Source organism: Acanthochromis polyacanthus, chromosome 2, assembly GCF_021347895.1.
Source record: "Acanthochromis polyacanthus isolate Apoly-LR-REF ecotype Palm Island chromosome 2, KAUST_Apoly_ChrSc, whole genome shotgun sequence".
Classification (NCBI taxonomy): domain Eukaryota; kingdom Metazoa; phylum Chordata; class Actinopteri; family Pomacentridae; genus Acanthochromis; species Acanthochromis polyacanthus.
Window position 1 is genome coordinate 8552049 of NC_067114.1, and position 23696 is coordinate 8575744.

At 38.9% G+C, this 23696-nt stretch overlaps 1 protein-coding gene across 1 annotated transcript; it reads left to right on the top strand.

Moving 5' to 3' along the window:
* Positions 1 to 1017: 1017 nt before the first annotated feature.
* Positions 1018 to 21314, top strand: slc22a31 (solute carrier family 22 member 31). Its single transcript, XM_022201324.2, has 9 exons — positions 1018 to 1652; positions 7730 to 7833; positions 8688 to 8842; positions 12338 to 12506; positions 13855 to 14000; positions 15003 to 15111; positions 15289 to 15503; positions 17298 to 17409; positions 19023 to 21314. Exons 1-9 carry the CDS (start codon positions 1221 to 1223, stop codon positions 19465 to 19467), a joined length of 1887 nt encoding a protein of 628 aa, XP_022057016.2. The 5' UTR covers positions 1018 to 1220; the 3' UTR covers positions 19468 to 21314.
* The last annotated feature ends 2382 nt before the right edge of the window (positions 21315 to 23696 follow it).

Genomic DNA, 23696 nt, shown 5'->3' on the forward strand with positions numbered 1-23696 from the left:
TCGATGAATTCCCGTTTCTAATCATAAACTGTCACCTGCCATGTCTGCCAAGAACTAATCTGAAATTACAGGGGGAAAAATACACATTATTTCACATTAATATCTCAGTTGTTTTTGCAACTTTTCTGTAAGTTGTGGAGTCTTGTCACCAACAACTGACATAACACATTTATGTATTCACTGGCATTAACATAATGAGCTCTTACAAAAGTAGAAAAACCAGTTGGAGTTATGAGTCGTCAGCTGGATATGATGTCAACAGTCTGTTGTTGCACTTAGTTTGTTAATGTATCTCCTGGTGTAATGTGATATATATATATATATATATGCCTCTGTGTGTGTGTGTGTGTGTGTGTGTGTGTGTGTGTGTGTGTGTGTGTCTGGGTTTTTTTTTTCAGTCTGAAGAAGGAATACACACATCCCATGGCAAAGCATTTCTAAATCCCGAATACCAACTCATCAACACACCACTGAAAGCTACATCCAGCTGATGACAAAGTTCTTTTGGTAGGTGAGGGCTAGGCTAATGAAAGGGTCAATATATAATTGAGAGAATTTTGAAATCCATGGGATATATCTTGCATACATTTTTATTAAAAGTAAAAAAAAACAAAAAAACAAATGTTAATTTTCATGTTAGGATGTTATACTCCAAAGAGGGATATCAAAAGAAAAGGCTTGGGTCGAGGTCTCTTGATATCGGCAGGTGAGTTGCATTATGGGAAATGAATGATCCACAGGGATCTCAGCACATTCTAGTGATGATAGAAGTCTTAATATTCCAAGTGTGATTATTCTTTTGTGTATTTTTAACTAACGTCCAACAGGTTTATCGGAAGTGCAATCCTGCATCGCTGGCATTAAACTTTAACCACTACAAGGATGTTAGGATTAAGTTACAGCTGGCTAATTTCTAATATCAAAACCTGATATTTTATTACAGAAATCTGAATTAGTTTCACTACACGTTCAGCTGTGAATCACCGAGTCACATGGACGCAGAGTTCCACAGAGGTAACTGTATCTCCCTGCGCTGCTGTTTGTGACTCAGTAAAAATAGTTTGGACTCACGTGTTGGCCAGAAATTAGCCCCTGAATCAGCCAGCAGGTGTGTCATCGCTCGATCCAGAGACCCCGGGCTGTCTGAGCCTCAGATCCCGCCCCTCCTGCCTACCTGCTGCTGCGCCTCCAGCCTCTCCAGTGAGCGCTCTCGCTGCGTAATGGCCACAGGAGCGTCTGCCACCGCCAAACCTCGTCTCCAGATGGATTACGAGACCAAGATTTTCCCTCACACCGGCGGTTATGGGCGCTATAACCGAATCGTGGTCGTCTTCAGCTGGTTCCCCAGTTTCGCGGTCATGTTGAACCTCTTCAGCGACGTTTTTTACACCCTGATCCCGGACTCGTACCACTGCAGAGCGGACCCGAAGCTGCTTCCCTCCACTTTCCTCCTCAGCAACTTCTCCAGGCAGGGATACCTGAACCTCACCATCCCCTGGGTGAACGGCTCCGGGTTCAGCCACTGTCAACTTTACAAATACCCTCCCAACACCTCGGATTTTTCTCATAACGTGCCGAAGGAGAGGGTGTCCTGCACCCAGGGGTGGGAGTACTCTGTTGCGGCGGGGCTGCAGAGCAACTTTGTGACTGAGGTAAGAGGCTGAGTATGATAGAGGTCTCTGTGGGTGTGCTGGAGGTTAAACTTTATGTGTAGTCTGAGTTTTGCACTGAAAAACATTTCAGAATCCAGTTTGACTGCATGTTTATCTCCTTAATCTACCCATGCAGTCATATTTGGAACCAGCAGCAACATTCTGGGCTTAACAACTTCCTTGGTTGCATAACGTTAACTAATTACATTTCTTTGGACTTGATCCTAAATGGTGGTGCTCCTCTGTCTTTGTTCCAGTTTCCACTCAGGTTTTATCTCTGCTCGAGGCATGTGCCTGTCATGAAGATGACTGTCTGCAACTTTCAGTCAATATTGACTCAGGTTGTTGAACAGTTAAAAGTTTGTTGGAGCACAGAATGTTGTTCACTCTCACTCATCTGTGTTTCCCAGGATCACATGTAACAGATCAACCAGACAGTGGACAGAGAATGGCTTCTCAGGCCACAGAAAACCAGCATTTATACAGAAATCACTTTGAGGTTTGAATTAAAATATAGAACTAGATCTCTTGCTTGCTACAACCAGGCAGCATTTCTGTGTGCTTGTATCTTGTTGTGTTACGTCTAAACAGGCAGCAGGCCTCTTTGTCTCTTCTTCACTTGGTCTCTTGCTCCTGTGCTGCTTAAGGATCCATCCCAGTCTGCAAATATTGATAATAGCCTCCAACAAAGATGTTTTGTCACCATGACTTCATTCAAACAGCCTCACACTGAGTCTGCTACTGTGTGCTAAATGTGAGTAAATAATAAACAATGCCAAAGCACGGTTGTAAGCGTTAACAGTTGAGTGTTGACAAACCGGACAAAGTCATTATGGGTAATTGCCCCTGGGGTTGTTCTGAGATTATGGTCTGTGTATCGTGGCTTCAAGGAAACAGTAACCGGCAGTGACAGGACTTTCCCCTCCGTCCATGGCAAACTGTGGGAAGTCTGAGTCCTCCATGTTCCTTCCTGAGACCCTGGCGTCCTCCAGCAACAGCTTCCTCTGTCCATGACGCCATTCACCAAGACAAAGGAAATTTCAATAATGGAAAAACAAAAACGAGTACAACACAGGCCGCTGAGCAAAACAACAGACTGAGTGCAGACGTCCAGCACCACAGATTGGTGAAGCTCATTATGTTTGCTTTAACCTCTTAAGCCCAGAAATTTTTTCTGAAAATATGGCCAGGGCTTAAGAGGTTAAGAGATAGAGGTGTTCATTTTCATCTCTGAAGGCACAGGTGTTGGTGAAGATCCACCTTGTGATCTCTACTCTTCTTTGCCAAACCCTTTGTCATCCACTTGGTGTATGTCGTAATGTTTCCTCACACTCGTCACATCACACAGATGACAACTATTTGGCATCTTCCTACCCCGTAATCAGCGTTTGACTACCAGCTGTGAAAATCAAACTTCCCCCGAGGCCCCAGATTTCCAAAAGGCCCATGAAACCTCCAGGTTTACTGTGTGGCGATTGGGCATTTGATTAAAAACAGGGTTTGACGTGCATCTTCCAGCAAAAAGTAGCTGAATCAGGTGCTTCTGTGCTAGCAGACGGCAACGTCCAGAGGACAAAGTTGGATGGCAGAATAGGGATTAATGTACAGCCAAAGTGGACAAAAACACAAGGCAAACAGACTTAGTCAGCCTAAACCAGGTGCACAGTTTTGATTGGATGATTGGTTGAACTCTATTGTGTAATAAATCCAAAGGTGGGAGTTGCAGTAGTCAGCGTTCAAGTGAAGCACTAACAACACCACATCAGAAGTAAAGGATCTCTAAAAAACAAAACAAAACAGTGTTTTAAAAGAAAAAATGTCTGTTTAGATGAGCTTCAAATCAGAACTCATCTCAAAGGTTATTCTGATCATTCATGTACATGGAGGATACAAGCATCAGTGTAAACATGAAGCAGGGAGTTGGCCGCTCGGTTGGAGAAAATTGTACAGAGAAAGAAAAAAGTAAGACCAGAGTTTTCCTAACTGCAAAACTGCAGCGAGTGTAGATGACAAAAATCAGCAGCGCATTGGGAACATAGCTGTGTTGAATTAACCAAATGGAGTCAAAGCTGATGTATGTGTTTTCCTCCAGGTGATGGTCACATGATTAGAGGCTTGACGATTCAGAAAACAGCACCCAGTAACAGTTAAGAACCAGTTAGAAGAGAAACATTAGTGTCTTTAATTATTGTTTCCAAAAGTGTCCCTCTCTGCTTTGTCCAGACTAAAACGGGTTCAGCAGCATTTAATAGTTTCTAATAGTTTCAGTTTTAGGGCTCCTAAGACACCAGAGAAGGCATGAATGGAGAAAAAGTTCCACATTTTGAAATGAACATATTAGTGTGAATGTAGCCTGTGAGATAAAAGTACAAAAACAGTACCAGAATAAGCATCTGTCAAGTGTGAGAACCCAGAGGAAACGTGGCAAATCAGACAAGCACAAAGCTCTCTTATTGTTCCAATGTCATTATTAGCAGATTGGAATATTTAGCAACTTACTTACTTGAGATTTTAAGGGCCTATAAATGAATGTTGCTTTGCATCCAGAGCTTAAAAGGATTTCTTCAGGAGAATATAGTTCTAAGACTATATGATCTGATTATATTTAGCATATTCTTCAATTAATTTGCCTTAACAAACAGCAAACATGGTTCCCCGTTTCATTCCAGCATAAAGATACCGACTGCACAAAAAGGTGTCTTTTGAGAAGTTGTCTTAGCGGCATTTTTTGATCACTACGGGAAAAGTAATGAGGTTTGATCACAGATGGACGTAGCAATAGATGAGATGACTTCACTCATTAGTCTGCACTTGAGCTAACTTCAAGCAGATTTTTGCAAACGCTTACCAGCTCTCTTTTTTGTACATTAAACATGCAGATAGAGCTAGGACACAGTAAGGACTAACATCGTATGTAAAAGTTCGCTAAAATTGAAAACCAACATAAAATAGACATTTTCTTGTATAAAAATAGGATACAGGAATCATATGAAGGTCTTGTCAGTCCAGTTCACTAACAGGTACAAGTGGATAAATACTCACTAAATAGCCTGTCATAACTCCAAACTAGGCGTGTTCATCATGTCTATGACGATTTGATGCCTAATATGTATTTAATTATGTAATTATTGTCAAAACGACCACCAGCACTCTGATCAGGAGGAGTGAATGAAGCTAATGGCATCATAATGGCTTGTGGAAAAAAATGTGCTTAATATTTGTTGAGAGAAGGTGATGCGTCTTGAACTAGATGAGCCCTCAGTAGATGGCAGAACCACGCCATCTACTGGCGAGTTTCAGTAGATGGCATCAAATACTTGCATATGACTCTGTATCAATTTTGATCATCCTACGTATATCCCTTCCTACTTGATCTGCTGACCTGTAACCCCACACCTGAGCAGGGGACTTTAGACCGATCTTCAGTGCCAAGTTTGATTATCCTGTCTTCAGCACTTGTAGAGATATCGGACCGGACATACACACACACACACACACACACACTTACCCAGCCAGATACCGCACCGAATGCAGTAACCCCGCTGATGTTCGTCAGGTGTGGTTAATAAGAGTCTGTCAGCCAGAGATTTCATGGAAGTCACCACCTGTTGATTGTCAGAAGTACTGCATATTAAAGCCACTCTGCAATGGCTTCAGGATGAGGTTATTAGCACTTTCAATCAAATCCTGAACCTACTTACGTAGATATACTTGCATATGCCTCCACAACTGGTCTTGCAGCAGCTACAAACCAAAGTCTTATTTGATACATTTTTTATTATTATTTTGTATTGAAACCTGACATCTGCCAGACAGCAGTTTAGTTTCTGCTGGGATTTCATATTATTAGGCGTTTGTTTTTATTCACTCCTGTTCTAAGTTCTTCTCAACTTTGACTATTACTGTAGTTACTAATGCTGCCTCGATGCCACACTCTTCAGTCATGTACCTCTAAAATACTCTCGATTGAACACTGCGACTACATTCAGCAGAGTAGAGGAGGAAGATATCAGAGGGGGAGGAGGACAGAAGTGGAGAAATACTTTCTTGCAGGCAGCGACTGGTACTAAATAGGCGTAGAGCTGCTGGTATCTTTGAGCGTTGCTTTGTTCTAATGTAATAACACTGTCAGCAGGCATCTTAACTCCATTAGGAACGGCATGATCTCCATTCCTGCTTCCTCACAGAAATCTCTCTGTTTGGGGCTCGGCTGGTATCCTGCTACTCTCTGCGTGCTGCACAGTCACATTAGGATGAGTGACGCATGCTGGTGACATCTTGTTCTCGTGCCCTTTTAAGTCACAGACTTGCACAAAAAGTCAATTATACACATTAATGCAAGTTGTAGTTTGATTTCTGCGTTCCAGATCAGTTGTGGTTTGATGGCAGATAACTTGCTGAGACTTGAAACTAGGTTATGAGAGGTCATCCAGCTAAAATGAGAATAATCAAATGAAAAGCTACTTACTTTAAAGCTCGATGTGGTATTAGATGTGTATCTGAGCAGCTGAAGAGCAGGACAATCTGAATACACAAAATCAGAGATTCAAAGCCAGAAAACAAACAAGAAGCTAATGCAGCTATGTATTTATCAGATATTTTAGTAAATTCCACTGAAGCATCACGAAGCTAAATGTCTCTGTATGCATCATTCAATGGTTATAAGTATCGTGAACGATGATTATGGGTAGGGTGTTCCTCTGTGTGGTATGCTGTTGTTCAAGTTGGTATGAAAATGAGCTCTGGGGCTTGTTTTGGTGCCACATGCCCTCATGTCTTGTTGCTGCAAATATTCAGCAGAGCACATATGTATTAATCTGCAGTCGAAAATGGTGTCAAAAATGCTTTGTTTACTTCTGTTTGAGGATCATTTGCTTTAAGCTCTTCTACCCGACTATTTTAGGCAACAACTGAACTGTTTTAGAAAAAAAAAAACTCGGTTTTTAAAGCTTTGTGTGTTCAGAATGAATTTGGGCTTTGGGTTGAGAACCACAGAGAAGACTGAAAGCAGAGGCTAACACTTTACTGGGTTCATACTCTTCATGCCATTAAAGAAAAATGTAGAATATAATGCCATTCCTAATGTAATTAGTTTGTAGTCCAGTTGTTTAACCTCTTAAATGAAAACAAAGCAGTCACAGTTTAGCCCATGGATGTCTGCTGGCCTCATGGAAAAACCCGGACAAAGGAGCAACTAAAAGGCAGGAACGCAAATTTGGATCATCATGTGGCTAAAACTATATTGTAGCTTTCCAGTAGTTCTGCAACAGGCAGTTATTTGTATTGTCCATGAACTATCTGATTATTTTCTCTGTTAGTTGGATTTGATGTTTGGTCTCTAAAATGTTAGAAAATGGTGAAAATGTTTCTGGAAGTCCAAGATGACAGACACAAGGCAAAGATATTCAGTTTGCTGTTGTAAAGGAACAACAGAGCCAGAATTCACATTTAAGAACTTCAAATCATAGAATTGCGACATTTTTTTTTCTTCAAACAAAATTCCCTAAACTGGATATTATCAAAATAGTTGGCCGTTAATTAAATAGCAGATAATTAATTGAGAAGAAATTTTCAGTTATACCAAATAGAGGCCTCAGCTCATCCCAGACCAAATGCAATGAATTGATTTCAGTCCTTTTTGTCGTTACTCTGGTGTGTGTAGCCTGATGCCATAGTTGCTATTAGCTAAATCTTGTAACTTGTTTGTTTCCATCTAGTGGTCAGACTGTGTATTTCTCACCTGTGACTTTACAGGCCTCCTGCTCAGGTGTTAACTGTTTTCCTTTGATTAAATCGGTGTACTGTGTTTTACACCCTGAACAACACTGTTGGACCTAAAAAAAATGTGGCTTGTAATCCAGCTTTGTTTTGACGTGCACAAGCATCGTCTGTGATTTTAGAAGAGAAGGTTTTTAAAGCTTTTTGGTAGAAGAGTACTTTGGATCTTGACATTTCTGTCTGTTTTTAAACCGAAGGAGAGTGGACTGTATTTTATAAGTATTTTTTTCTCCTTGTTAATCGTGAGTCTTGCTTTGGTCTACACATGCGTCAGTGTACTTCTTTGTCTTGCTTTGCAGTGGAATCTAGTTTGCAGTAACTACTGGAACGTCCCTGTGCAGCACATCGGCTTCATGACAGGGTGGATTCTGGGATACGTCTTTCTTGGTACACTGTGTGACTGGTAAGTAATAATCACATTTAATGCAGACACCCAGAGTGCTCAATATTACATCAGTAAAAAAGGCCTAAAGGTGTTCAAATTGTAAAATTTCAGTTTCATTTAAAAGGTCTTCATGTTTGAAGAATAACCCTAACCCAAGTTCACAATTTTTTTAGAGCAAGACAATCTAAAAACAGTGAAAATCATTGAATTTCCAGCTTTCCAATGGTCCTTAAACTACTTTTCTGTGATTCAGCTCCGTCAAGAAAATTAACCAATCGATCAAATGTGTGACCTTTTACTGCATGTCTTTCTCCTACTCTTCTACTCATGTTTCCTGTCTCTCTTCTCTCTACTGTCCAATAAAATAAAGGCGAAAAGGACAATAATATACCTTTAAAAAAAGCCATGATCTATCAAAAGAATCCCTTTATTCAAATTTTGTCAAAATAGTTTTTGCTCAAACTAGAATCTGTAAAAAAAACAACTAAAATCTGTTCACAAACGTAAGCAGTAAAATATGTATTGTATGTAGAGTCACAGCCTCTTTTACGTGCTTTGCTAATACCTATGACCACAAGTTTTTTTAATAAAGAAAAATAATGAAAGCGATTCAGTATTAATTTTTTTGTTTTTAATGATTTATGGAATCTTAACTTTGCACAGAAGACATTTTCAAGGTCTCTCTACTTCCTGTCATGGTTGTGCTGTTTCCATAGAGGTGCAGGACTTTATATTGCAATGAAAAATGAGACTGGAACAAAAACCAGACCAACGGCAGCTGCTTGGGGTTTCGGAGGTTAATACTGAACGCTTTAGTGCTTTATAAGTGCTTTGATACACGATAGCAGTGTGACTTGTGTTTGTGTTTTCAGGTTGGGTCGTCGGAGAACTTTCCTCCTTTCCATCAGTCTGTCCAGTCTGTTCGGGGCGGCCGTCTGTCTGTCCAGCAGTCCGGTGGTGTTTCTGCTGCTGCGTCTGTCTCAGGGCGTCATGCTGGCCGGAGTGTTTGTGTCGTCCTACGTTGCCAGTAAGTGTCCTGTACAAACACACATTTAATTGTTGTGGCGTTTAACCGACGGTTGAGCTTCCTGTGGTCTTATTCAGTAATCGACTTCTGTCAGAAAGTGGAAGAACAACCCCAGCCTCTTCGCACTCACTCGTTTATTTATTCTAGAGAGCACTTTGGATTCCTGCTCTTGGTCCTGAGTCGCTGGCTGGCACTGTGTTTATACCAGGGTCATAACTTTGGTAAATTGCTTTTCTCTGTTTTTTGGTGTACACAATTTAATTTTACACAGCAGAAGAACTGTAAAAAAAAAAAACAGAAGCAAAACCCTGATGACAGAAATAAGCAAAATTAGAGGCCAGTGGGTAAATAATAAGTGGCACATGATTACCACTGTGTTTCCATTTGTTCTCTGTCCAAGACGTGCAGCTGTGTTAGTGGAGGACAGTCCCTCAAACCCACAAGCTCTCACAGTCTCAGTTTCAATATTACAGAGTTAGTTGATCTTTTTCCCAGATAAAGGAGTTACTTTAGATTTGTCTTTTTTACATTTTTTTCTGTAGCCATCGTGTGTTTGACCTAAAGACTGATGATGACTCACGTGTCTTTACTGTTTCATTAAATGTATAAAGGTTAGATAATGTTGATGTAATAAGGAGCAGCCTTGTGATTCCCACCATTGAACAAAATGTGTCACGCTGTTTGCAGACTTTTTAAAGCTTTACACGGGGAAAGCAAACAAAAAAACATTCAGACTGTAAAGCTGTGTACCCTGCTAACTGGTGAATTATCTTATCGGTCAAAGATAAGAAAAGCCTTCCGAGTTCTTATAGGAGCAAATCAGAAATGTCGCCTATCTTTGCATTATCGTCTTATCTTTACTTCAGGAGGCGCAAACAAGTGAAATCAGACTTCATAATTTTACTGCTGATGTCTGAAAATCACAAACCAGAACCAAAAGATTATTTAAATGCAATTTGAAATCTGTACTAAGGAAACAGTTTCAGCTTCGTGGCAAGAACACTTTCTCTGTTCTATCACCGACAAGATCCATATTTTCCTCTTATATTATGTAATACTTGTCATTCCTACACAATACGAGCTTTATTTCTTTAGTTTTTAAAGTTTGTTGGTGGTCTTTCCATCAGTGCAAATGCCACTCAGCTCATTTTTCAAGATCCTTGCACATTATGTAACACATTGTTTGATTATCTGTAATTATCAACCATCTCCTCCTCACATGCTGCTTCTCTCTGTTTCTTTCTCATGTCTTTGTTACTAGGATGTTTCGTGATATTTACAGCTTCAGACTCTGATAACAGGAAAAGCAACTGAGTTAATTTTATCAGATTGTATCCACCAGTCAGTCAAACAAGCACTTCTAGAATTACTACAGTTCCATTTAGCAGACAGTTAATTATGTTAAGACTCTAAAAAGGGACCTTTCATGCGTAGAACACATTATATTCTTGGGTCACCTCATGAGTTTTCCTAATGTGCATAAGCCTCTCTCAGGGTTGCACAGTTAATTAAATGTCAATCACAGTTTCCCCAGAATAAATGAATGTAATCGACTGAGAAAATTCTAACTATTCTCACAGAATAAACTTGTACCTAGAAAACAATCCATGTAAATAAAATCCTTAGGTCTCATCTTTCTAAGTCTGAGATTAGAACACTTTATTTCACACTGTTAAAAGTAATATTTGGACTCACATTCAGCTGAGGAGACTAGAGGCTTCTCTGTGCACAGCTGTGTAGCGAGCATGTGAGGCGTTTAGGGATCATCTGTAAACTTGTAACTACTACAACAACTTCTGCTGCTGAAGAACTGTCAGCCAGCAGTCACAGGCCTACTTTATCATGTCAGTCCAATATTTACACTCCTTTATCTGAGTTTTTGATTTCCACAAACTTCAAATGGGAAAATCTGACTGTTTGTCTGCTGCCTGGTGCAGATAAAGTCGTGTTGAGTGGATTTTTAGAGCTTTTTTTAAAAATGTGTTTTAGTTATGTAGGATGGAAAAGGGACACACTGTAGCTTTTTATTTATTTTTTTCATTTTGCTCATGAGTCATGTAAATTGGATGATCTTTGCTTCAGCCTGCGTGTTTGAACTTCTCAGCTTAAATCAAGATTGTGTGTTTGATGTTGACGGGAGAGTTTTCGGGGAAATTGTCATCTGAGGATCATCTGAAGTGTGTTGTGAAATCTGACTGACAGCAGGCAGCTGGTCGGTGGTATTTTTAAGTAGAAGTGTGCCACCCCTCTGTGATAGATCCTTTACTCCTGGTGTTCTGCAGGACTTCGTCTGGGACAAAATGTCTAAAACTTGGGAGCATAATTATGTTTGAGACTGTACACATTCCTGCATGGGAGAAGGTGATGGGAGGCGGTGGAGTGTTTCAGTGGTTCGTCTAAAATACACACACTTTTTCTGTTTTTGACATACTCCCACATTCCTGCGAGGTCAGGGCTAGATTAGGACCAGATTTAGGCTTTTTCTCCCCCCAGGTTCGGCTCATGTTTGGTGGGTGGGATGAGGGACTTGAGGGGAGAGGTTCTCAGTGATGTCCTGCCAGCGCTGCTCGTCCACGGAGAGCAGAAAACAATAGCAGGACAGGACTGAAGGCGAGGAAGTGAGGAGGAAGTGAGCTCTTCGTTCCTCTGCACACCCTCCTGCTTTACAGGGAGGAGACGTGAAGGGAATCTGAGCTGTGAAAGAGGTTAAAGTTGAGAAGAAGCACGCACAGTTTAATACGCTCCTAAACAAGTTGATGTCATGACCTGAAGCTAAGAGGACTTTGTGTTCCAGCAGCTTCATGCAGCTTGTTGGACCTTACATCTGTGTGTTTTCAGATGCTTTATTCCATCTCAAATCAGGCTTCTGCTCAACCACCTCTGATTTTCTTGTCATGTCAGGTTGTAAGCTGTGCTGCTGGTAACATGTAATCCAGTCCACCTCATGTCTGGGGACTCTTGTCTCTTCCCAGTGACTCATAGTTGGATCCTCTTAATTTATTTCTCACAATTGCATAATCTGTTTTATGACAGTTTAGTTTTAGATTGTTTGCAATGTAATTTAAGAAATTCATGTCTAACAAACACCACAATAGTGTTTTGTGGTGTTTTATCAGTCAGTGTAGGACAGCCACAGGAGATATCTAACTGAAGGGAAAATGTAAAATAAGAAACAGTGTAACAGTGACACAAGTGAAAAAGATGCACTGTTATACATCAGGCTGCCAAACAAATGTATCAAGGCTTTCATTGCTAATGAATTTAACCTGCATTTTTAATTTTTAGTGGTGAGCATTTCCTGTTTTTCTGCAGGTGTTGTACAGGTGGATTTTATGGAACAAAAGATGCCTTCATCAGTGCTGCTAAGCCCACATCTGACCTGTGTGTCATACTTGAGCCATTCGTTTCACGTGTGAGAAAGTGATGGTTTGGTTCTGGATAAACGTGTTTGTTTTGCCCCGGCGGTCATCTGATGTTGTGTGTTTCCTCCCTCAGGGTTGGAGCTGTGTGACCCTCCACATCGTCTCATGGTCGCCATGGTCAGCGGCTTCTTCGGTGTGTTTGCAGAGCTGCTGTTGCCAGGCGTCGCCGTCCTGTGCCGTGATTGGCCCGTTCTCCAAGCGGTGGCCACGCTGCCTTTGCTCCTGCTGCTTTCCTATTGGTGGTGAGTCAGCTGACGGTTTTGAGGGTGAAAGATGTTTGTATTTGTAGGAGAGTGGTGTTCAGTGCATCAGTCTGACATTGTGAATTAGTGTTCAAAGTGTTGGCAGTGTGGAGATGCTCTAGTTTTATGCTCTCATCTTTTAAGAGAGACATCTAAATTTAAAAATAAAGCCTCTGAACCTGTTTGTTGTTTTAAATTAGCTCCTGTCAAGTTCTTACTCACTTAAGGTTCATATCTCTCTCCAATATAAAATCCTGCACCTCCATGTAACAGCGTAGTCAGAGCTAGATGTTGAGAGAACTCGAGAATGTCTTCTGTACAATATAACAAAGATAAAATGCCATAAATCATAAAAAAGAAAAAAGATTTCTTTAAATTATTATTGTTATTTAATTTACAAAAAAAAAAATGGGGAAGACATGGAATCAACATGTACAACATTTACCACTGGTATTCCTAAAACTGGAAAAAACAAACATGACTGTACATATTACAGGTATTTTACTACTTGCTGGTCTTCTGTATATTCTATGTTGACACAACCTGCAGTTTAATCAAAACGTCACAGAATAGAGACTGTCGGTTCCGGCAGAGTCACTTATTTATTTTATTTTAAATGGGACATGCAATACAAAGTGATTCTGATGAAATATCACGGTTTTAAGATTAGATTTGGATGCTTTGCTGATAGAATGGCATGCTACAGGTGAGTAAATCAAGCACAATGAGGATGTTAAATAAAACTTAGCAGACTTTTTAATTGCATGATTTTACAGTTTGAGGTTCCAATACATGGTATAATAGTGTCAATTTAAAAAAAAAAAGTTTACATGCTTTTTAAAACTGACAGTGGGTTTTGGGGTTCAGAGGGTTAGATATATAAAATGATGATAAAAATCTTTATGCCATTCAGAGTTCAGTTATTTATTAATCAATTTATTTATCAGGAACACTCATTAAGACCAACACCGCTTTTCATTTTAGTAGCCTTTCTTACCCATGAGTTTGTCTGAGGAAGTGAACATATCTGGTGGTGGTATCAGCTTATGGCAGAACTAAAAATGTTAAATATGTGGGAAACTTGGACAGTAAGATCATATAAATATATATTTATAAATCTATGTTAACAGGTTTGCATAGGCTGTTGAGATATCAGTGGTAATGTGTTGTAAAAAAATATGTTTTCCTTTTCCTTGCTAAGGAATTCTACAATGTCAACAGTTATTTTAAATCTAATGTGCAGAAGAAAAAACACAAGTTAAATCATTTTTACCCCCTCTGATGAGTTTAAAGAGAATGTTTGAGAGTTTTATCTTTCTGAAAATTTCAACACATCTGTTTTTCTCAGCTGTGCATCAGTTTTTCCGGAGTCTCCTCGCTGGCTGTTGGCTACGACTCGGATTCCTCAGGTGAAGAAGAGCCTCCGGGAATTCTCCACCAGAAATGGTGTTTTTCTGCAGGATGAGATCTACCCGGGGGAAACCCTGCTGTCAGGTACACGCAGATATATTCACATTCACACACATCTTCTATACGCACATAAGCACAAAAATTTGCTCATCAAACATTTTCCTGAACGAGAACAAGTAAAACAGTTCATCGACACATAAACTGATTAAATTTGATCAAGCTTTAAAATATTGTAATGAAGCGAAACGTTATCTATCATTTTGGTCAACATGAAGGTATGTTTCTAATGTAATATTGTACAAGAAATATGCAGTTTCTGTTATGATTATTATTGTTTCCCACTGTTTCAGTGGCCTTGAAGGTCAAGTCTGACTCAGTAAAATCCAAAAGATGTTTTCATTTTCTCTAAACAAGTGAAGTTCATCCACCTGAAATTGATCTGGTCACTTTATTAGAAGAAATCTCTCCAGCCTAAATCTTTGTATCCTTGCTGTTATTAAGCACACAAACTATTATTTGTATTCCAACAAATAAATATAAATGAATATTGCAACTTATGATGATTTTTATTTTCTTTTTAACTGCAACTTGAGCATTTGGTCCATAAATTATCAAAAAAATGTAAAAAAATAAAAATCTTTTACAGTTCCCTGGAGCTATAATATTGTCTTCAAAATGTCTTGAAATTCCAAATATTGAAAAGGTAGAACCAGTAAAGTCTTATCATATATTATTAACCAAATATCAAAATAGTCACCGATTATTTTAATATCGATCAACTAGTTGTTTCAGCTACGGTTTAAATTATTCAACTTTAATTCACTCAGTGTATTTCCTCCTGCAGCAATTGATTGTTTCTCCTGTAGATATTTTATTGTTATATAAAAAGATTCTATCTATAGAATCTATGACAGAGATTTGGTCTTTTGGAGCTTTAGTACATTTCTAACTTTCATTGCTGTACTTCCACATCTTTTCTAAAACACACACTGGATTACTGGAATTCTATTATGCTGGAAACCATCAGAGAGAGAGTTTAGCTGTTTCAACCAAATCTTCAATCTGATCTTCTTTTTCTGTTTTTAGAGATAGATTCAGTGTACGGAGATGACTGTCAACCAAGTTACCATTCAGTTCTGGAGATGCGTCGGACTCGTGTCATCTGGAAGAACTGCCTCATTCTCAGCTTCACTCTGTGAGTTTTTACTACATGAATGGATTTAGTTGTCTGTGAAATCAACAGACTGAGTGAACTGATGTGAAAACTATCTTAACTTACTGATTCACAGCTAAATTTCTTTTATGTTAAAACAGTCAGGTGAGCATTTAAACAACACACTCTTGTATGTCTGTTTATCTAACTCCCCTCCAGGTTCATTGGGACAGGCATCCAGTACTGTTTCACCAGAAACCTGCACAGTTACTCCACCAACTTCTACTTCAGCTACTTCCTCCGAGTGACAACAGGAGCTGTCGGCTGCATCTTCATCTGTCTGTCTGTGAATCACTTCGGTCGGCGTGGCATGCTGCTGCTGTCCGCCATCATCACTGGACTGTCGTCGCTGCTTCTGCTGGCCCTCACTCCGTGTACGTTACATCCACATCAGCTGTTTGACACGTTACTTTCCTTAAGTGACATCTAATCATTGCTCTTTAACCCTCCGAACCACAGCCCGTTTGTTGGCATCTTTTGCTCCTGTTACATTTTTGCTCAGTGTGGGCTCATTTTTCACTGCAGTGTGAAATCCTGCACCTTTCTGGAAACAGTTCAACCTTGACTAGAAGTAGAAAACTCTCAGTAATGACTTTTATTATTTTATAATGCCATAAATCATAAAAAATGAAAAAACTGAATCTGAAAAGGATAATTTATTTCACAAAAATGGAATCGGCATATACACTATTTATCCAAGAACCTACGACACCAACGCTGGAAAAAATGGGTCAACTATTTTTACTTCTTCTACTTTAAGTTTGTCTCAGTTCTTTTATTCTGTCTGTTCTGTGTAAGCACAGCCTGCAGTTCAGCTGAAAAGTCTTAGAATTTTTGCTACATGACTGTTGGCTCCATCTGAATGAATTATAAATTCTCATTTGCACTGTGGCACACAGATTTTTTTTTTTTCATTTCTGTTTTATTGTTTTTATTTTTTGGAACAGAAACATATTAGGACAGCAACACCTGGAAAAGGGAGAATCCATCTCATCACAAAGCTATACACATATGTATAAGTTCACCTGTACATATATAAAATAATAATAATAGCAAAAATGAATATTAATACAAATTTAAATGATTTTAAAAATGGGCTCTTACGCACCAATTCTTGTTCAGATCTGAAAATATACTTTAAAACATTACTAGTGTTGTACGAAATCAGGTCCAAAAGTTGGCACATGGGCAAGCCATCTAGACCAATTTTCCTCAAATATTTTCGAATTAATTTCTTAATTTAAAATTGTTCTTTCAATGTGTGTATATTGTAAACCAGACCAATCCACTCTTTTATGGCTGGCGTATATTTCTTAAGCTGTTTTCCAGTCAAAGTCTTCGTACATGCAACTAACAGCACGATTAACAGCTATTTATCACTCTTGGCTCCATTAATATGTTCTAAATCATATAAGTACATCAAGTCAAAAAGAAATTTCCTTTTAAAAACTGCCTCCAGGACCCTGTGAACACTTCGCCCAAATAGAGCCGCAGAGGGACAGTTCCAGAAAATATTTGCCACAGTATCTCCACGCAATCTCCAGCAGGCAGTCTGATTGGAATATTTCACTGTCCGATTTTTTTGTTTTCAACACAATCTGGTTACTGTAATTGGTTGATTCGGTGGCAAAAAATATATATAAAATGTAGTGATTATGATTAAATATCCTAAGCTGTTTTCCTGAAAGTCACACATAATTACTTCAAGGATTGTCAGAAATTTTAAAAACAAAAGAATTCTTCCATGTTTTTACCGTTTCTGGCTATGATAAACAGTTTAATTTGGACTTAATTTTTTTCAACAACCTATCTTTCAGACTTACTGTTGGGTTTTGAACTTCAGAGGGTTAAAATGGAAGCAGATGTAAGTTAAATGACAACTGCAGATTTTCCCCTTTGTTGACACATCTTATCAAATTAAACTGGTAAGGTGTTCTTGAGGTTTCACACACTTTCAAATGTTAACGTGTCTGTCGGCATTATATTTCTTTCTGCTTTCATCATGAAACTTTGCAGATCTGTTGATGGAGTCAGTTGTATACGTCTATAATCCATTTGAAGATCCCTCCCTGCTCTTGAAACTGAAGTGTTTATTCAATGTCTCTTGTGTTGATTCTACTGCAGTTATTCTGGGTCTAGTTTAAACTGTTGTCTGTTCTTCATGTCAGACCTCCAAGGCGGCCTGGTGTTGGTGCTCTCCGTCGTGGGTTTGCTGTTCTCTCAGGCTCTCGCGATGCTCAGCGCGTTCTTCGCCTCTGAGGTGATGCCAACTGTCGTTCGGTGAGTGTCTTTTTTCTTCCAACCAAAAGGATCAGGCATTTATGTACATTTATATTTTTCTTATTGCCAGTAAATGAAAATGAAGACAGTGATTTGATCCTACTGTAAATCACTGCCTGTGTAGCTGAAGCCTGATACATGATTTCCTCACAAATACTATATTTACTCTTGTATGAGTTACATTTGTTGACAATGTCTGTACAGTGGCATGAAAACATTTGGAGAACCATATTTCACAGGTTCTGTTGCTTTAGTTTAAGGACTAGAAGATGCACTCATCTCCAAAGGGCATTCTTTTCAGTATCTTAAGCAGCATTGGTATATTTTTTTCAGCTGTGTGTGCAAATGTTCAGGCTCCCCAAAAGATCTGAGCTCATAACTTTTACCAAGGTCTCAGACCTTAATTAGCTTGTTAAAATAATGGCTTGTTCACAGACATCATTAGGGATTATGGTGAGGTTATACAAATTTCAAAGCTGACAACTCAAGCCTTGTGACAACAATCTGCAGCTATGAGCTCTCAGCAGCTGTCTGGCACACTGTAAATTAAAATAATTGATGCCGACAAAGCAAGCGAAAAGAAGATAGGACTGCGTTTTTAGGTGGCCGTCTCCTGCATTTGTAATGTAATTAAGAAATGGTAGTTCACAGGAACACTGGAGGTCAAGGTGAGGTCTAGAGGAGCAAGAAAACTTTCAGGAGAACTGCTTGCTGTATTCGCTTGGAAGCCAAATTAAAATCACAGAGTGCAAAAAACATTCAGGAAGATTTAGCAGCCTGGGAGTGGTGGTACAGCGTTCTACTGTGCCCAGATGTGACCTTCACAGAAGAAAGCCTTTCCTGTACCCTTCTCCACAAAATTCATGTTTGCAAATGTACGCCTAAAGAAGCCTCATGCATTATGGAACCAAGTTAAATTAAAACTTTCTCACTACAACAAGTAAAGGTGTGTTTCATGACAACAAAAACACCTCTTCAACTGTTAACCACAGAGTGGACTGATAATGCTTTGGGCTTGTGTTGCAGCCAGCAGCATGCAGAACATTTCATGGGTTTTCTCATGACCCTCACAGCCACCCTACATGAATCTCATAAAAAAAAAACTGTGATTAGATCTCAAAAGGGCAGAGCATGCATGATGATCAAAGAATCTCACAGAACTTGGAGGCTTCTGCAGGAAGAATGGGGAAGTTCCCTGAAAGATTCTTAGCTAGTTCCAAATGACATTTAGAAGCTGTGATAGTGGCCACTAAGTACTGACCATGCAGGATTAGCAAACTTTAGCTATTTTCCTTTTCTACTCAGGAATGCTAAAAGATGGAAACAAACAGCAAGTTTAAAGAAGCTATAGTGAAAAAAATGTCATCTTTTACTTTATGCATTTAGAAATCAGGTAATGTTTTATTTGATGAGTTATTCACAGCAGCAGAAATTTTGACTTAAAGTATGTATGTGATCTCAAGACTATACTTCCTCTATAGGAACTAAACAGACTTTGAGCTGAGGACTACAGACATTGTGAGGAAGTTGGAGTTAGAAAACATTATGTCAAAACAAGATAAGATAAAAGTATTGTCTCCTCATAACGATTTGTTCTTCTTTTCCCGCTCCAGAGGTGGCTGCCTTGGCCTGGTTCTGGCCTCGGGTTGTGTTGGAATGGCCGCCTCCTCCCTGATGGAGCTCCAGAACAACGGCGGCTACTTCCTCCACCATGTCATCTTCGCCTCCTTCGCTGTCCTCTCTGTCCTCTGCATTATGCTCCTACCAGAAAGCAAACGCAAGCCGCTTCCAGACTCCCTGAAGGAGGGCGAGAGCCAGCGACGGCCGCCTCTCTTCCTGTCTCGACCCGACAGAGACAACCTTCCTCTGCTGTGCACACGGCAGCCTTTGTCAGAATACAACCCTGACAATTATTCCCGCCTGGTCTCTGCCACCAGGAAGATGTTGACTAAAGATCATTTGGCTTATAGGATTGCTGTGCCAGCTCATCCCCCTCTGCTGTTGGACAGTGACACACAGGAACAAGAGAATGAGACACAGAAAGAGATTGTATCTTGAATCTGTTAACAGACTCTCCTCATCCTCCTCTGTACAGACTTGGATTATCCTCCCTACTTCCAGACATACCTCTAACAGTCTACAACCAGCCTTCACGGAAAAATTGTAATTGAAGAACTGACCTCAATTTGGATGCACTTTAGAGCGATGGCTCCTGCTGTCGATTTTGAGCAATATGAGGTGCAATCAAGCGACTGTGTCTGATTTACATGAAGTCACTATCACATTCAAAATAGTCTTTTGTGCAATGATACACTGCTCCCACTAATGGCACAACGTTTGTAAAGCTCCCTGAAGTCCAGTTCTGACCGCTTTGCAATTTGCAATTTCACCATGGACGTCAAACTTGCGCAAACATCAAACATAAACATCTGTGTCCAACTGATGATGCCAAGGATCAACACCGATGACCAGAGTTGGATCCATGGCTGTGAACTGCAGACCAAACAGCAAACCTCAGTAGAAGGACATACAGAACCCAACACTATACAAGTTGCATCTGATGAGCAGTGCAACAAACAGCAATGCCTGTAACTTTTGTGAATTCGTCCCACAGCCACTGAGTTCAGAATAAATGACCTAACTGCAGCGCATGCAAACATGTGCCTTATCACAGTGCAATTTTTTGACTACACCAACATAATTGTCACTCTTCCACCACCCGACTTGCCAGATTTGGTTCCCAAGGTGGAGGACAATCTGCGCATCATGTGACTTCCAGATGAGTCTTCAGTGTTTATTCCAAACGTGGCAGGAGCTCTGGGAGCAGAGTATCATTGCACAAGATCACTACTTCAAATAGGACGTTGATCAAGTTTAAATCCGGTGTTGTTTTTGCTTTTTATAGGCACAGTCTTGTTACTTCTTGATTGCATCTCATATCCATGTTTTGTTGTTCTGTTTTACTTTTATATGGTGATGTTTTCTCAGTTAAAGTCAGGTAATGTCCTGGGTAACTGACACCTTATACAGCTAGAGTTTGTTATTCACAATTTCGTAGGGTCCAGGAATTTCCCTGTTGAACTGTAACACTGCATGTTCTGTATGTTTTCCTGAGGTACCTCCCCTTGATAGTGACCTCACACTGACAATTTAGTTTGAATGCTTCAACAGAGATCAGCAGACATTAGTTTCATCAGATGAACTCTGTTTTGCAGCTGCTACCAAACATACAAGCAGAGGCCTTTATTCATTAACTAGTAGCCTAATGCATGCACTTTTTATTAAATCTGTCTGATTCACCAGAAGTATCTCAGTGCTGAGAGGAGCCCGAGATTGACCAGGAAGCACAAGACTGGTTCAAACTGTTCATGTAAGATATGAAAAAGGGCGCTAAATGATGCACTGGTTATTAATATGACGACAGAGTCAATGGGCCTTTATCTAGCATTTTTAACATGACCTTGTCCCACTAACATATCTCAGTAATGCAAATATTATGGCTAAATGTTAGTATTTAGTTAAATGTTGGGCTGTTATCAGACTCTATAAACTACTTGGGTTTCCAAGCTTAGACTGAAAGAATGTGCTTTTTTTTAAACTTCTTTTTTGACAATAGCTGATGAATTTACAAATGTACTTATCACTCTTGCTTTAGTCTGTCTGGAGTCACACAACTGAAACATAACACTGGTTTCACTGCTTCAGAATTAAACAAGGCCAGCCGTAACTGGAGGGCATCAGATTTTTCCACAACTTATCATTTAATGTTTCTATAATTCTTTATATGTTTAATAAGACATTTCATTACAGATCTACTTCTTTCAGCTCTGTGACTGGAATTGTTTTGTTTTTTTAAGGTTGCCTTTTTGTGAGATGTCATGAAGTAAAAGTTTACTGTTTGTGAACCCTTTGTCAGAATTTTTTTAAATTTAACTTCAGGATCCAAGCAAAGGTGCTTTTTTATTAACTGAAGGTGAGAGTTGGTCATAGAAAGTTATATTACAGTTTGTTACTCCGCCAAGAAACGGCGGAATTATGGAACAATAGGCATACGTTTCTCTGTGAATATGTCTGTCTGTTAGTCAGCGTGAAACATTACTCAAAACCAGACTAATGGATTGTATGTCGTCTAAAATATAACCAAAAATTGATAGGTTCCATTCCAGCTCATGGCCCTATACTGCAGGTCTTCCCTGCTTCCCTGCGATTCTCTCTACTGAACTAGTGAATAAAACCAACAAAAGGGCCCAAAAAACACCTTTGACAAAAACGTCATAAGATGTTGTTCTAACTGTGGAAAAAATGTCATAATTTAGTATGTTGTCCAAAATATGAAAAAAAATTCAGTTTAGTATGTCGTCCAAATTTGGACAAAAATGTCATCGTTTAGTACGTCGTCCAAAATATCGAAAAAATGTCATAGTTTAGTGTGTCATCCAAAATGTCACAAAAACATCAGAGCTTAGTTTGTTGAAAAAAAAACGCGATGTTTCAGCATGTTGTAAAAGCATGCCATATGATGAAATAATGTAAAGTAGTCTGTGATAAACACTAAGGTAAGGTTTTCTATTTAAAAAAAAATCATCTTGAATTTTGTCCAAAAAAAAACACCATACTATACCATGTCGAAAAAAACGTGATCTTTTAGACATGTTGTAAAAACATGCCATATGATGAAATAATGTAAGGTCGGGAGTGAAAAACACTATAGAGGGGTTTTCTTTGAAAAAAAAAAAAATCATGAATTTATGCCATTTATCATGCGGGCCAAAATTGTACAAAAATGTCATGGTTGAGTATGCCATCCAAAATTTGAAAACAAGGTCATTGTCTAGTATGTGGTCCAAGTCAGGGGAGGTAGGTGTGTTTATAGCTCAATTGGTTGAGAGTGTGGCTTATGAACAGAACTGTGTCATGGGAACAGGTTCAAATCTAGCAACAGTAGAATCTGAGAAAATGTTATGGGATGTGGTCCTGAATGTAAATCACCAAAATGAAAGAGTTAGTTATGTCATCCAAAATATCAACAGAAACGTTATTTCGTATGTTGTCCAAAATGTGGCAAAAAACATCATAGTTTTGTATGTCATCCAAAACATAAAAAAAACGTCAGAGTTTAGAATGTGGTCCAAAATGTGACAAAAAAATGTCATATTTTAGCATGTCGTCAAATTTTTTAAAAAACATCATAGTTTAGTGTGTCGTCCAAAATATAAAAACTTCAGAGTTTAGTATGTCATCCAAAATGTGACAAAAACGTCATAGTTTAGTATGTCATCCAAAATGTGGCAAAAAACATCATAGTTTTGTATGTCGTTCAAAATATTTTAAAAAAAACGTCATCCAAAATGTGACAAAGACGTCATCGTTTAGTATGTCGTCCAAAATGTCACAAAAACATCGTAGTTCAGTATGTTGTCCAAAATGTGAAAAAAATTTCATAGTTTAGTATGTCATCCAAAATATGGAGAAAAAGTCATAGTTTAGTATGTCGGTCAAAGTGTGACAAAAAACGTCATCGTTTAGTATGTCGTCCAAAATGTGACAAAAAACGTCATAGTTTAGTATGTCGTCCAAAATATGGAGAAAAAGTCATCGTTTAGTATGTCGGTCAAAGTGTGACAAAAAACGTCATAGTTTAGTATGTTGTCCAAAATATGAAAAAAATTTCATAGTTTAGTATGTCGTCCAAAATGTGACAAAAAATGTCATAGTTTAGTGTGTCGTCCAAAATAAAGAAAAAACGTCATAGTTTAGTATGTCATCCAAAATGTGAAGAAAAACTTCATAGTTTAGTATGTCGTCCAAAATGTGACAAAAAATGTCATAGTTTAGTATGTCGTCCAAAATGTTACAAAAACGTCATAGTTTAGTATGACATCCAAAATATGAAAAAAAAATTGATAGTTTAGTATGTCGTCCAAAATACGGAAAAAAGTCATAGTTTAGTATGTCGGTCAAAATGTGACAAAAAATGTCATAATTTAGTATGTCGTCCAAAATAAAGAAAAAACATCATAATTTAGTATGTCGTCCAAAATGTGACAAAAAATGTCATCGTTTAGTATGTCGTCCAAATTTGGACAAAAATGTCATCGTTTAGTACATCGTCCAAAATATCGAGAAAATGTCATAGTTTAGTGTGTCATCCAAAATGTCACAAAAACATCAGAGCTCAGTTTGTTGAAAAAAACGCGATGTTTCAACATGTAAAAGCATGCCATATGATGACATAATGTAAAGTAGGCGGTGATAAACACTAAGGTAAGGTTTTCTTTTAAAAAAAA